Source organism: Gavialis gangeticus, unplaced genomic scaffold, assembly GCF_001723915.1.
Source record: "Gavialis gangeticus isolate Ggan-Ray unplaced genomic scaffold, GavGan_comp1, whole genome shotgun sequence".
NCBI classification, from domain to species: Eukaryota; Metazoa; Chordata; order Crocodylia; family Gavialidae; genus Gavialis; species Gavialis gangeticus.
Window position 1 is genome coordinate 66755860 of NW_017728992.1, and position 15549 is coordinate 66771408.

Genomic DNA, 15549 nt, shown 5'->3' on the forward strand with positions numbered 1-15549 from the left:
CCAAAAAAATGAGAAGGCATCTATGTTTTGGGGCATCCCAGGTCATGTTTCTAAAATTGTTCCTCTCACACACACACACAAGTCTCTCTGTTTGAATAAACTAAGACCCATTGTAACAAACCAAGTCTGTTTTAATGGTGTTGAGACACCCTTGAGCTCTGCATCTTTAAGCTGTTCTGCTGCTTGCCCATGGGTCAGCTTCTCATTGAAGCACAATTTAGTTCCACTTGCCCTCAGGCCTAACCTTGCTGTTCCAGCACAGAAAGGAAATTCCCTTTCAGTGAAAAAAATTCACCCTCCTTTGTTTTTTTTTACTAGAAAGCAGTGCTTCTCTCTGATCAGGGGACTGCCCCACTCTTTCATTTGTTTTCTGCCAGTAACTTCTGCACATGTCCAACAGGTTATCCCAGCTTCTGCTGGGTGGGGGGGACACTAAGAATGAGCCCTGAGGCATAGGGGTTCCCTTAGGCAAAGAGCCTTCCTCGAAAGCATCCCTTATATACCTTATTTTAATATTCAGACCTCAGGGAGCATGTGTGTATTATGCAAATTACTTCCTCCCCCTGAGATGCATCTGCCTGACATGTCAGATGTTACTCCTGATTTACAACTATATTTAAAATGTGTAGAAATATTTACATCCTTTCAGACAGATAAACAGTTAACCATATTTCTTTGGCTGTCAATTATTCAGGAGAGATAATTCTCTCATTCTACTCACAGGGTGAAAAATATCAATCTCTGTATGAGATTCCTTCTAGGTATATGTCTCCTGAGTGCTCCCTGCTAAGGGCTTCCCCTTTGAAATGTAAATATTTGTTTGGAGATGAGCTTCAGCTCATCTACACATGGCCACTTCCCTGGCTGGTCATTATGCATAGCCATCCCAAGCAGGGACTCTAGGAAATTAACTTTCCTGCTGTAAACTACTGTTTCTCAGAAGTACAGATACTCTTTGTCTAAGCTAGTGATTCCTGACATTAATTGAGCATTCACTTCATTGCATAATTGAAATCACGGGATAAAAACACAAAAATCTATTCACACTGAATGCCATAGTTCATACAAACATAAAAATGCTAAAACTGAGCATAATTTAGCTGTAGGATCAACAATACATTAGTACATCTAATTTGGGAAAATAGCTATGCATGACACCAAGACCTCCTAAATCAACCCTGCTTTTGGAGTAAAACTGTGACACCTGTTCAACAGTGTGTGCTTCCAAACTGAATCTTTGAATAGGCATCATTTTTCTACCTAGGGCAGATAAAACTTATACATTTCATCCAGTATTTTATTTCATTTGGCACTGCTTAGGTTGATGAGGGGGGGAAGGTTTCTAACTGGACTCTCCAAGTACAGCTTTCATTCCCTAGAAGGTTTACCACTTAATGAGCATATTGTTGTGACCCTGCCAGAGCTATGGGTATTATTGGCAGCCAGAAATGGTGTAGTTCCCTTCCTGCATAGATTTGCAAAATATCAACACAAGTAGTAGTATCGCTTTCTTCAGCTTCTAATTTTTAGATAAGAGCTGCTTTATTTAAAAAAAAAAAAAATCTGAATTTTGATATTTATAAGTAATGATTTTAGGGACTTTCTCTCTCTTCTAGAAATTTGGAAATGATGTAGTTTCCCGGGATTCATATGATACTACAGCAAGTGCAGAACGACAGGATGGCAACAGTTCAGGTAAAGTTGTTTGGGTTTCCTCATCTAGATCATTTTTTAAGGCCAATAAAATATAACTCATGTAGCATGTAATCACATTTTCTCCCTTTTAACAAAAATGTAATATTCTGTAATCTTAGGATCACTGAAAAAGATTAGTAAAGGGCAGCTAGTTTTCTGGTTTGTATTGTTACTGAATTTGACATCACTTCAGAGAGAGCCCATTCCACTACTAGCTTGAAAACCAGTAATTTTTCTCTCTTCATGGTTATCTGGGGGCAAACAGATGGGGAAGGGGGTCTTTTTGCATGCTGTTCCTCCAGTCCTCTCAGAGAGTGCTGACTAACAACAGGAGCAAGAAAGCTGACACTGAAAATCAGAAAGTGGCAGATAGTTTCAGGCACAGAGGCAAAACAGAGCCCTGAATATGATTGCCGTTACTGAAAACAAGGCTAAAATATAACCAGTAGATCATTTTGCAGAGTTTATAGTACTCATATGCCGTACTGGGTTGGTAGTTCTGGTCAGTGATGTACTTAATTCTCAGAATGGGTATAACATAGTCAATTCAAGGTCCCCTCACTGCTTTGCCAATGTATCTAAATTTGGCCTAGATAGTACAGAAGTGTAGTTCAAGCTCCACACCTATACAGTTCTGGAACTTTGTGCTGGGATTGTCAAACCACGCCAATCCTGATGGTGATTTGTCTGTCACAGGGAGTCATTTGGTAGCAGCTGGACTGAAAAGCATGTGTTAAAAATCCAATGCCAGTTCCTCAAGAGTGGCACTGGGCATTTCAAGGGTATAAGATAACAATGTTGTCAAAGTATATGACACTTAAGTTAAAACCCATTTTAAAAAACAGTTTCTGATTTGGCTGCTGGCTGATTGCTTGTGTTGGAAACCTATTTGCAGTTTTGGACCATTTCTAAATGCAGTTTAAAAGCTAGCGTGCTCACAGCATGAAACAATGATCTTAAGTCAGCCTGGCTTCACAAGACTGATACTTTTTGGAGAAGGAAGAATTTCCTTGTTTATTTTCTGTATCCTAATAAGATATGAGGCCACAGGAATGAGAAAAAGTGGGTGCGCAAAGAGTTAAAGGGGGAGTTGACCTCAGTTTTTCTCTGTTGCTCATTGCTGCCGGTGACATGTTCTACCCAGACTCACTGCAGCATAGCGCAGCAGCCATTCTGGCTCTTGCTGCCAGATTTCTTTAAACCACTGTTAGGTAAGGAGCTCCCTCTGGCCACTCCCTCCTGTTACAACCACAGTTTGCCATTGTTTTTAGCTAATTTGTTTTATCTTACTCCATTCAAATAATGTTACCGGGCCTGAGACTAGAAAGGCAAGAAATAGAGTCAAAGGGAAATTGGGGCATATTACTGAGAAAATGGTAGGCAGGATGGGATTCAGAGAGAATGTTTTCCTTTCTCTTGGTTTGGGTACCCAGTTCTTCTCCCTGTCATGTACATACATACACACACTCACTTGCCTTCACAGAAAAGTGTAGTGGAGGGAAATGGGAAAGCCATCCTCTGTTTGCTTGTAATACTAAAATGTGTTATACATGTTCACCTGCCACCCAGTCTTTTTGGTTAGCCCTGAACTCAAAGCTGTCAAACTAAGTATGTAACCTGGAAAGACATTTGGAGACTCCCTGCAATTAGCTATACCAATATTTTCACACATTGCACTTAGAATTCCTGTGCTCAGCACTACTGTAACAAGTAGGTTTTCTCAACTGGAATAGCAGTTACCTAGGCCAAATCCACATCAAGTTATGCCAAAGCAGGCTGTCTAAATTTAGGTGAATTACGTTCAAAGCATGAAACTCTGCAAGTCATTTAAAGCAAAGCAGGCTTCCCTCCAGAGATCAGCTACATGTCCACATAAGCCTTCTGGAGTCCTCCCGGAATTGGGAGGAAGGAAATAAGGGCAGGTATTTTGGTTATTTGTATGCAGGTTTTCAATACATTTTTTACCAGTTTGCACAGCTGGCTGTAGCTGTGTTAAATTTAAGTTCTTGGAAGAAAATATGATTTGTGTGCAAATGTTGTTCAGGTTTTGCTTGGAATCAATAATGTTTTAATAAACTTGATAATGTTCAGGACAGTGTTCCATATGCAAAGTTACCTGGTACATCAGAAGATTGTGCAGTTAAGGCTTTGCCCTCTAATAAATTTCAAATCTGATCTAAAACCAAATAATAACAACATGCAGTTCTACTCACTGACAGTTCAGGATTTTGCCTCCGTTCTGGATTCCCTGGTTTTGTTTTTGGCAGCAGGACTGAAAATAAAATACTGGCTGCATTTTTCAGCTTTGGTCCATAGATACACTACTCCCACTGGCACTAAACAGCCAAAGATTAGTAACTCTTCTGCTGAGACCTTCCTGGTTTCCCAGCAAGCAAATCATGCCATCTGCTCCTGAAGTCCTGAACTGGAGGGCCAATTCAGCACCACTTGCAATAGATCCAAGATGGTAGAGACACCAAGACCTCTCAGGTAGATGAATGAGTTGTGGGAGCTGCCAAATGCTCTGTGCAATCATTTAAACATCCACATCGTTGGATGCCTCTGGAACCAATGCTGAACTTGGAACGGTGGGTGTTCACCCATTACTGCCTTTATACTGTGTGCTTTTGCTGATGGGGGGGGGTTTGCCATGTGAGTGTACTTAAACAGCATTCCTCCTCTTTGAGTAGGATGTTATTTATTTATTTAGTCCTTTGTTCATTCTAGTGCCTAAGCTCCAGCAGACCCTTCCAGAGAACCGTTTTGCCTTGAGTAAAGGTGACTCCATTGTGGCACCAGCAGAAAAAAATATCAAAATGGAACCGAAGGCAGAAGCCAGTGCAAAGGCTCGAAGTTCTTCCAATACACCAACAAGCCCGAAGCCCCCGCTGCAGTCAGCAAAGCCCAGCCTGACTGGACGACCCACAGTCCCCCAGAAGCCACGCTCTGCCTCTCGAACTGGTGAGGAGCGTTTTTGGGTGCCTGTTATCCTTGCAGGGTACTTTGATCAGGGTTTTTGTGTGTGAACGGTGAAGGAAATATTAATAGCTAAATGCTGAAGGGATATTAAATGTGGAGAGAGAGAGAGAGGTTTTTTTTTCACTTTCTCTTGAATTGCTTTCTTTCCCTGCCACCCCTAATTCTAACTGATGCTTTTTAATTACTGGAACTATGATCAGTAATGGTAAATTTTGAAAAGAAATAATGGAAACAATGATGGATTACAAAAAGTCACCAGAGCTCTTTCATGCTAATTATTTTATGAAAATAGTGCATGGAGAGTCTATTCAGGATTGCGATAGGCACTGAATGAACTGCCTTTTGTATTTTCTCTAAATCCCTACTCTAAACACCAAATGCTTCATTTTTTATTTTTGTGCAGGTTCCTCTTAACCCCTTGAGCAATTGACTGTTTACCCCATGCAGTTTACACAAATCTCTTCCATGCCCAAGCTCTTAATTTTCACTTTGGTTTTAATTTTATCTATCTTTCTCCACCTATTTCCCTCTATTGTTCTGTCTTACTGCTCTTTGCCTGAAGGAATTATTCTTCCCACTCTAAATCAGTAGGTTTAGTCCTTATAACCCTGCAGGGCTGCTGCTTAAGCTGCTACTAACCTACTTAAGCTGCTGTTAACCTCTTCTCTCCCATAACCTCTTGTTTTAGGTATTATCCCAAGACTTTAAATGAAGTTAAAATTGAATGATTCTACTGGTTTCCTATACATTTACTTACCAGTGAGCTATCAGGCAACTCCTCCCCTTCCCCCATGCCCCAAAGACAATGATGCATTGGGGGTGAAACATTAAACAGCGGAATCAGATTCTGCTGACTGCCATTATAAACATAGTTTATTAATGACTAATGAATGAAAAGCATGAGTGTAGTCACTACCAATCTTGACGTACTTGTGTCACTTGCAAATATTAGAAAAGTACCATTTACAGATTGAAGTTGTAGTCTCTTTGCCCCTGTTTTCATATTTGGGCATTATCTTGGGTGCCCATATGTCCCAGATTGCTTGGAACAGTCCTGGATGTTAGAGGCTGTCTCAGGATCCTGCCTGTTGGAGAAAATTGGAGCAAAAGTCCCAGATTGGTGTGAACCCACTTGAACATGCCTAACTTCTGACTCAGAAACCAGGCATGTGTGGGTGGATTTGTTCCAATCTGGGACTTCTGCTTTTCTCTAGAGAGCCCAGCCAGTTGGCTGCTCCCTGGTCTATACCCCACTGGGCTGCAAGCGGAGTCCCTTGCACAGTAGAGTTGTGGGGAGGAGCCATAGGTTCGTGTGGGTGTCCCACGATCTGGCCCCTCTCTTGGGCTCTGTGGGATTGGGGCTGTGTGCGTGTGTATTTTTGTTTGTGCACTGCACTGTCTTGCCCAGCCCCACTCTTGGGTGCCACAGGATTGCCAGGGGGCAGTGGAGGGAGGGAGTTGCACATGTTGGCACCCCCTTCATCCCAGATTTCCCTCCAATTATTATGGTCACCCTTGCATTACCTAGCCCAGCCTCTGCATCAGTTAGAGCTTAGTTTCTCTCTGGTGCCTGATCAACCCTTAGCATTTAGGTTGTCCTATACTGTATATTTTATTCATAATCAGAGAATAAGAGAAGCATTCAAGTAAACATGATCAGATGTTTATAGCTAGAAGTTTAGCCTTTTTTTTAAGAACATAAGGTATCTAACATATATACATGGTAGAAAGGACTGAGCCGCATGTGCAGCTCTCTGTTTTTTGCATCTCACATGTCCTACAAAGGCATATGTTTTAGGTTGCATCTGTTCATCACTGTTTCCACTGGTTCAGCTCCTCAGGTAATGATAAAAATAATAGTGTTATTGCAGACTAGCATCCCACAAGAAGTAACCATGATGGAAAAAAATGGGTTATCAGAGTTCTCCTTGCATTCAGACAAGGTTCTTTGGTATCTTTCATTAGACCAACTCAAATAGCTGGAAAAATTCTTCTTAGCAGCTTTTGGGTATAAATACCCTTCATCATGCATACCTAAAGAATCTTGTCTGCCTGTGTCCTTAAACCAACATGGCTACAACCTATAAACCTCTTTTCAGGCTTCGATTGTTTCTGTCATCAGTATAGTTGGACCACTGGTATGAAATTCCCTAAGAAATTTTAGCGTAGAGAAATTCCTATTCTTTTCCGGGATACATTTGGATAAAGTCCTGTTCAGTTATTGGTTCTTGTGTAAGTCTAATGACTTTAAATGGTCCATTATAGTAACAGGCTACTACCATTCAAAAGATGGTTCTTCTTTTGCAAGCAGCATATTTCAAGATAAGTAAAATGTACTAGTCTGCATAGAGGGGTCTGCATAGAGTCTACGTTACCTTCTCAGCCTTTTGGCTCTGATCAAGTGTTTATTTGACATGCATAATACACATTTGACCAATAAGGGACAGTCTGTCATGTTTAGCCAGATCCTTAATAAAGGATTTAAAAATGCCTGTTTTCTTCAAGTTGAAAGTAGGGACAATATTTATTTTTGGAAAAGGATTATGTATTATGGAAGCTACAGTAATTCCTACCAGTATTTGTACCTTAAAATATAACGTTCTGCCAGACTATTTATGACGTGTTATTTTATTTTTTTAGAAATTAGAGTTATGAATAAGAAGTCTAGCTTGATTGATTTGCCACATTAATAGGATTACCAGAAATAGCAATGTGGAAAAAATTATTTTTTTTAAATTGGAATAATTTTCTTTAACCTTTCGTTCTTAATTGTGTTTCCTTTTCTGTATAGCCTGACTGCAAATTGTGTTGGTCTCATCACATATTTATATGTGCCGCATGTGTAGGTCAACACAATAGAAGTATGGTTTACATGATAATAACAGTTACAGTCAAACAAGTAATGACTGTATATTAGCTCAACTAATTTATACCTCCATTTTTTAAAATCTTTAATCTACCAAAATTCTTACAAAACTGATGAGTGTGATCGTGTGTTCTCTTAAATTTGTAAAAATTCCTGAATTACTTTTTTTGCTTCCTAAAAACTCTAGCATAGCCAAGACATTGAATGTATCCATGGTGTTGTTAGTTGCACATTGTGCTCTTTTTAAATTATGCATTACATGTGCCTGCTGCCTGGGTAGTATTCTTGGAAGCAATTTAGCAAGACTGTATCTGTGTATGTGTTTGGTGTATCCACAGAAGACCTCCCAGAGTCTCCATCTGGCCCAGGTTCCCCTAAAGTTGCTCTGCTTCCACCTGTGCTAAAGAAAATTACTTCTGATAAAGAAAAAGATGGTCAGAGCAGCCCCCAGCCCACAATCAGATCCCTCTCCCAAGAAGGTAAGACTGTCAATATAAACAATGTTCCACAGTCCTTCTCCTGGCATAAACCGTACTAATGCTGCTTTTTAAAAATCAGCTATTCATAATTTCCAGATTTCTATCTTGCCTTTTCTGGGATGGAGGAAGTTTCTTTGTACTCAGGGTAGAGAGCAAAAAAAGGGTGTGTGATAACTCAGAGATCAGCAACCTTTGGTTCATGCTGGTTGTTCAAAGATATATACATCTACTGTCAATAATAATGTAATGTAGTACTTTCACTGAAACAATTACCAGATAAACATTAATGGGCAGTGGTATCATTTCCATTATATTTTGTTCAATTAAAAGCAGGCTGTTGATACGCACTGGTGACAAAAAAGGCTAAATGCAGCTGCCTTGGCCATCTGGTAGGGCAGAGGGTGAAATTTATTCTTTTGGGCAGCTTGTTCCAGTTTGCCTTGTAACTCTGTTCCTGTCTTCTGGGATCATTGCACTGTACAAACTTTATATCACACTCATGCTCTATATTTTGGGTTGCATAGACAAAGGACATACAATAAGCTTCTTTCTTCTCATTGCCTTTCTTCACACACACTTGGAATGTCTACCCCTACTGGTGCATTTTCTCTCTCCTGAGTTTGCATTTTGAGGAAGTAGATTTCTTAGAGTTGGGAGTACAGGGGGAAGAGATTTCTAGAAACACAGCTGTGTACAGTAAGGTGAACCTAACCTGCATTATCTTCACTGAGGTTATGCAGCCAGAGAGTTTGAAACTGGGTAAAAGTCAGTGGGTGAGACTCTCATGCCTGCTCTGGCTCCCACTGCTAAATATAAAGCCTTAGTTCCATATAGGGAAGAGAAGAGAATGCAGTTTTCTTCAAAGGACAGCCACACAATACCTGAGAGAGAGGGTTTGGGGATATAAGGAAAAAGCAAGCAGTGCTGTCACCCAGGTAAGCTGCCATATTGTATGCCTCCAGGGCTTTGTAATTTAAGCCAGGGCTGGCTGCAGCCCTAGAAGGGCACAAAGGTAGCTTTAAAATCACCTCTCCCCTCCATTTCTCATGGGCTGCAATATCATCCAGGTTGTTCAGATATTGTTGGTTTTTTGTTGAAAATCATAGCTTTGTTGACTTGTGAACTAAAGGTGATACTGTACTGCTGGTCAAGAAGAGAAATCATTGCATTCTGCTAATGGAGCAGCTGGAGAGTCCTTGAGTTGTGCAAAGCTGGCATAGCTCCCACTATGAGCTGCTTCTGTTTTGGGGGTGTGCTGAGGGTTTGTGCAGGGGATGCTCTGCTGCAGCAATACCTGACTAGCATAATAGCTGCAAAGGGGACAGCAGTAACTTGCTCCACAGGCAAACTAGCTATCTGAAGCTTTAGAAGTGGAGGGATTGCAAAACTAATATAGAGCTGTAAGAGGACATGCCTCAAGAGCAGTCATGACACCCTCTAATGGCTGCCTTTGTCTTGCCCTGCTCTCACTCCAGCCCCTCAGGGACTTGCCCTGCTGCCCTACCTGCCATGCCTTGATGTTAAAGATGGTGAGGGGAGGCTGCCCTCAGAGGCTGGGGAGCTTTGGGTGCTTTCTATGCTCAGTTCTTCTCCCCAGTTCACCTTGGCTCACTTAATTTATGTTCTGGCCTGGCCACCTACAGTCCCTCAGCCTTGGGGCTCCAGCCTGGACACCTACAGTTCCTTGGCCTTGGGACTCTGACCCCACTGGCCCTAACTGCCTCAAGGGCTAAATTTGTGGCTTCTTGTCTTGCAACACCCATGCCTCGCAGATGTTATTTTACCTCTGTAGGGGCCTCAGACCTCTTGTCATTAGCCCATCATTGTCCTGGCTGCAGACCTCCAGCCCTGCTCCATTTGTCATGGACCTGGTTTCTCAGTCTCAGCCCTTGCCTTTACTTCATTCTCTAGGCCCCAGGCCCTGTCTTGCATTGTCCTAGCCCCCTGGTGCCCCTGGCCTGGACAAGGCTGCTCACAGTCTGTTCCAGCCTCCTGGCATCCCTGGCCCAGGACAAAACTACTCACAGTTCAGGCCAGCCCCTGTGGTCCTCCTGGCCCAAGCAAGGCTGCCTTCTCCCTGCTACAGCCCCTGTGCCCCTGACCCTTGTAGGGCTTTATGCTGGGTGCCCCTCAGGCACCCCTGTGGCCTCCTTACCACCCCTATCAGTCACACCCAGTCCTCCAGTTCTCTGCCAGCTGCAGATCACTCATAATTCCTTCTGGGTCTCCCTGGGGTCCTGGCAAACTTCCACCCAGTAGCTTGCAGCTTCCGTTTGCAGCTTCCCCAGATGCAACAGCGTTGCCCCTGTTGCACCCCAGGCCTGCAGGAGTTCGGTTCTCAGTGGCAGTCGTGGCCAGACTACCCGTTCTGGCTCAGGAGCCAGGCTTTTAATAGGCTGGGGCTCTGCCCTTCCAGGTCAGTGGCTAAGCCCTTACCCAGCTCTCAGGTGTTGTGGTTAAGGCCTGAGCTGCCTTGACTGCCTCCTCCTTTGCTGCTTTTTTAACCCTTTGTGGGTTTCCCTGGCTACTTATTGCCATGTGGCTGGCCCCAGCTTGGCTGCCTACTATATTATATTGTATTATATTACATTACATTACATTACATTACATTATAGCCCTGCAATGATGTCTTCCTATGTCTCAAGTATCAGGGTTTAAGGGGTCCCTGCTGAAAGAGCCAAGTTCTCTCGCAGCCCAAACCCCATTGGGTCCTGAAATAGCTTGGCTGGATTTGAGGCATGGGACCCGGGTCTCTAAAATCTGTAATCCTGAAATTATGAACATAGGTCTTCCTGGCATGTCAAGGTAGAGACACTGCATTACACTGCATTACTTCCTGATAAATCCAGACTTGATGCATACATTTCTGATAAATACTAACCTGCATTTTTTGGCCAGTTTCTCATCAGTGTGCAACAGAGACCTCTTTACTGCCTATAAAATTAGCAATAGGATACCACATTCCAAGGCATATGACAAATATTCATCAAGTCAGCATACTCTGTCTTTTGCAAAGCCTTTCACCACCAGTAGGGTATGATAGGGAGAGAGAAGGTGCTGGGGATGGAATTCTGCTACCTATAATATGCAGCTCCATGCAGCTGTAAGATGCTGCTTCCCCAAAAGAACAAGCTTCAGGTTGACCAATTTGATAGTCCTAGAATAGACTCATGAAGTCACTTGGTGTCACTGACCTCAACCTTGGATTACGTCCATATGGAGAAAACAAAAACAGAAAATGAGCGATGCAGCAACCTTTCTTGCAGTTCTTAGCAGCTTTGCTTTATATGAATAGATAAAGTTACCCTGATATTTACTTATTTCTGTATGGGGAATGACCACACAATTGTAAATATTGAAGTAAAGTGTTGTTTTCTTAAAAGAGCTGGCAAGTTTTTGTAGCTGATCATTGCACACATTAATAGGTATGGATGATCTGCCTGTTTTAAAATTTGTTCATTGCATACAAATTCTGGTTGATGAAGGGTGATGTGCTCTCTCAGATCTTCATTCCATAGAAGCTCTGACCTAGCAGGCAGTTTGCTGCTCTTACATGCTGAGAAAACAGTTAAAAAATAGTTTATAATTGCAAAAATAGGATTTCCCGGTCCCTATGACAATGCTGCATCTGCCTGAGGAGGTAGACCAGAAATTAGCAAGTTCCATTTATCTAGGGAATGTAATAAATACTTCCCAGTTTTTGTTTGTTTTTGGGAGGTGTGGGGGTAGCCAGGATTCTTAATCAAGTCATCTTTTTTCCTTTATTGCTGGTACCATACTTGTTCCTCCCAATTGTTCCTGTCTGTTTCTTTCTCTGCCTCCTTTGTAACTAGCCTGCTCAGCCTGTTCCTTCAACTGGTAAATCACTGCAAATCTGCCTGAAGTGCTGGTAACATGATTTTATCTACTGAGGAAGGAAAGTAGAAATTAGACTGGAGCTTGATTATAAATCATCCTTATGTTAATGAATGCAACTATGCTGTTTGGAACAATCTCATAACACACCTCTTTTCATTACATTTCCCGAACATTGGCTGCAGAATTCTGTAATATCAACACATGCAGTTCAAGCAAACATCAGATACATAGTATATTATAGTCTGAATGATTTGTTGCATGGGGTAGATGAATAAAATTATCTTTTAATTAACCATTACCTTCCTTATATGGCTTATATGTAAGGTTTAGGGGATAAACATTAATACATTTTCCCTGCCAGAGCAAACAGGAGATTATAACAAAAGAGATACAGATCTTGACTGTGAGAAGCCAGCCAGTGGAGGCAAAAGAATCTCAAGACAATACTCTACCAGTGCAGAAGAGGAAGTGAATGAGCATGGGCACAGGAAATCACAGGCAACAACTGGTTAGCACCTTCCATTTTCATTTCTCATTTGCATAATTTTGAACAACTGGCACTAACAAAGAAGAGAAAGCTATGGAAAAGAGCTGCAAAGAGCCTGACTGAACATTTTGATCTGTCACCAAAAAATGAGGAAAAAAAATCTAATGGGAAACTAATCAGATATGCACTCCCACAGGAAACTTTGTCTCTAGATGTTATCCAAAATAAAAGTATATGTGCATTTTTCCTCCATGATGACAGCACTGAACACTAACATAAAGCACAATGATGTTCTCTGATAGAGCTGCATAAGTGCAAAGGATACACATTGCAAGCTGTTATTGCTTATTAGCAGGCAGTTATCTACCCATGTAGAATACTACCTCAGTTGAGTTATGTGATTGTGATTTCCTAATGCCTGCACCTATATAATTAAAGCATTTACAAAAAAATATTTGAGCTTGACTATTGTTAATGCCAGTTTTTAGCACATCAGTCACTGAACGTTTTGAGAACTAGAGAATCTGCTCATGTTAATCCAGAGATTTTGTTTTTCAGTCTAAGAAACAATACTTCAGCAATTCTGTTGAACTCTGCTATGCGCTTATGTGACTTTCTTGAGCAGCAGTTTTGGTGTATTGCAAACTTATTCAATGAGCAATTACCAAAATTTGATTTAAAAATTAATTTTAAAGCTACCTTTGAAAAATGATTGTTCTCAAAATGTTGTGTGTACGTACACTGGTTGCCTTTCATATATTAGTTTATTTTAATAATTGTTTAAAATTATTTTTCATGAGGTATTTTTGTTTACTCTGATGTTTTGACACTAATACTTAGTTTTGTTCTTCAACTTTTTTTAGATGCATCTCATTTTGTAATACTACGCCCCCGGTGTATTTCATTCTTGGTATCATTTCTTTTAAGGAAGTAGACTATTCTCTGCCTTAGCCCAAGAAATTATCCTTTTTCTTTCCTGTTGTGGGAATAAGAAAATATATCAAATTGGAGACATCTCCTTTAACTTAAAGGGCATGTTCCACCATCATAGTTCAACCTGAATTATGCACATTCTTGATAGTGAATCTTACTTTAAGATGTTATCCAGCATATGGAACTTCTGTGGTCCAGATCAGGGCTGTCCAGTGTCCCACAGTCAGGGGTTACACGTCACATCAGCCATACACTATGAGGGTGGGCACCTGAGATCCCCCACTGCATGGACAGGACAGTGTTTTCAACAGCCCACTGCCTTCCAACTATATGGGCATTGAATAGCACCCCCCATTCGGGTGGCACCCACCCTCCATCCAATTGAATGTTGCACGTCCAACCAGTTTAAGGCACTATAAAATGACAAACCAGCCATAAAAATGTTTCACAAATAACCTAGAATATTTTTATGGATGTTTTGTATGGTGCTTTATTGAACATGTGGTACATCGACACACCAGAGCTGGAAACAGGGGTAACTGAAAGGCCTTCCTCATTGGGGAGTTTAAACCTGCCAGGAGACTTTTATGCCCCCCACTTAGCAGCCCCATCAGAGCTGCCCACCACAGGGTTTTAAATCCCCACAGGCAGGCACCCAGCTTCCAAGTTATCAGTGCAGGAGGATCCCAAAGGTATGATCCTGGGTTCCCCCTATACAGACATGTAGTAATGATGCAACTGGGATCTGATCCTTAATCTCAAAATCAAACCTCCTGCCATGAATGTGTGATGTGGTTGGAGGCATGATTTTTGGGATTGGGGATCAAATCCCATCATGCCATTAAATAAACATATGCCAGGGGCCTTATTGGTATTTTCAAAAGTGAGAAGTAGTGCTGAAAGTCAGGGGGACTCTAATGGTGTTTAGACTATTAATGTGCCAAAGGCCCTTTTGAAAATGTTACCCTGTTTACAATGTCATTAATCATGTGAAACAGCAGATTGGTCTTGGAAGATGCAGCAAAGTGAGAGGTATTGTTTGATGTGTTGCAGTTTTTGGAGTCTCAACAGATATAACAGAACTGGGACATTTCTTTATAATCTCTCTTTTTTAGGCACTGAAAATTGTGCAAAATTGGGTTAATTTGTTAGGTTAGCTAGAAATCTGTTGTAGTCCCACTTCTGTCACTGACTCAGGCTTCAAACAGGCGTTTGTTTCTAGTGGTGGAAGGTTCTGAGAAATTTCCACTACCAGAAATTCTTTTTGGGAGAGGGAGCACTACAGGTGTTCAGCCTGCAGCTGCCTCCTCTCCCCTGCTCTTTGTGCCTTCCCCAGACTCCGGTGATCCTGGTCTCTCCTGGCCTGGGTGGAGTGTAAGTAATAGAGATCCCCACTCTGGGGAGTTGGCAGGGAGCTTCACCAAGTGCTGTAGTCTGCTCCCAGAGTTCTAGCAGTGATTGGAACAGTGGGGCAAAGTCCCCCCACCCATGCTCCATACTGGCACAGGGAGTCTTTCCCAGACCAGTTGAAGAGGGGAGTGTACAGACGTTCATTGTCTGAGAGAGTTTCTCTCATAAGGGAGACCTGCCAGGTTGATACCTGGAAGATCTTTTTCCCAGGGATGCATATTTCCCCTGGGAGAAATTGAATGAATGTGTGTATGCTAGAAGTGCACGAACACTCAGTTCAATATCAGATCGGTACCGATATAAAGAAAAGTAGCTGTATCGGAAAAGGGCCTGATATGGGTAGTAATTTGGCCAGTAAATGCCCGTGTGTGCATGCAGCTGCAGCGCAGAACACAGGCAATGAGGAGCACAGCCCAGCAGCATGGAGACCTGTGTGCAGCTGGTAAGTCTGTTGTGGTGGAAAGGGAGGGAGGAAGGAAGGGATGTGGGGGCAGGGGCAGATCAACACCCTCCCATGGTGAGGAAGGGAGGGGGCAGGGGCAGGTGATGCCCAGCCAGGGTGGGGCAGAGCATGGGACAGGGCTGTGGCTCGGACAAGGGAGGGGGCGTGCCCCCAGATCTGTGCGGGGTGGGATGGCTGGTCTGTAGCTGCAGTCTGGAGCCAGGGCTGCACCAGGCTCTTCTTGTTGGGGGCTATGGAGGGGGCTGCAGCCACCCCAAATTTTGCCATAGCCCCACTCCCAGTGCTGCTGCCGCACACCCAGCACAGCCCAGGCTCTTCCCTGCGCATGGTGGGAGGTGGGGGTTGTGCCAGGAGGATCCAGGGCTGTGCCAGGCAAGCG

The 15549-nt window shown here is 42.5% G+C and overlaps 1 protein-coding gene across 5 annotated transcripts in view; it reads left to right on the forward strand.

Annotated features, from left to right (window-relative positions):
• Window positions 1–15549, forward strand: part of CARMIL1 (capping protein regulator and myosin 1 linker 1) — a 371957-nt gene that overhangs the window by 348680 nt on the left and 7728 nt on the right. For all 5 annotated transcript variants that reach the window (XM_019523833.1, XM_019523847.1, XM_019523840.1 and 2 more), the window contains 4 exons: window positions 1617–1695; window positions 4423–4656; window positions 7879–8019; window positions 12239–12385. In XM_019523833.1, the coding sequence (XP_019379378.1) occupies window positions 1617–1695; window positions 4423–4656; window positions 7879–8019; window positions 12239–12385 (601 nt within the window). The remainder of the gene's footprint in view (window positions 1–1616; window positions 1696–4422; window positions 4657–7878; window positions 8020–12238; window positions 12386–15549) is intronic.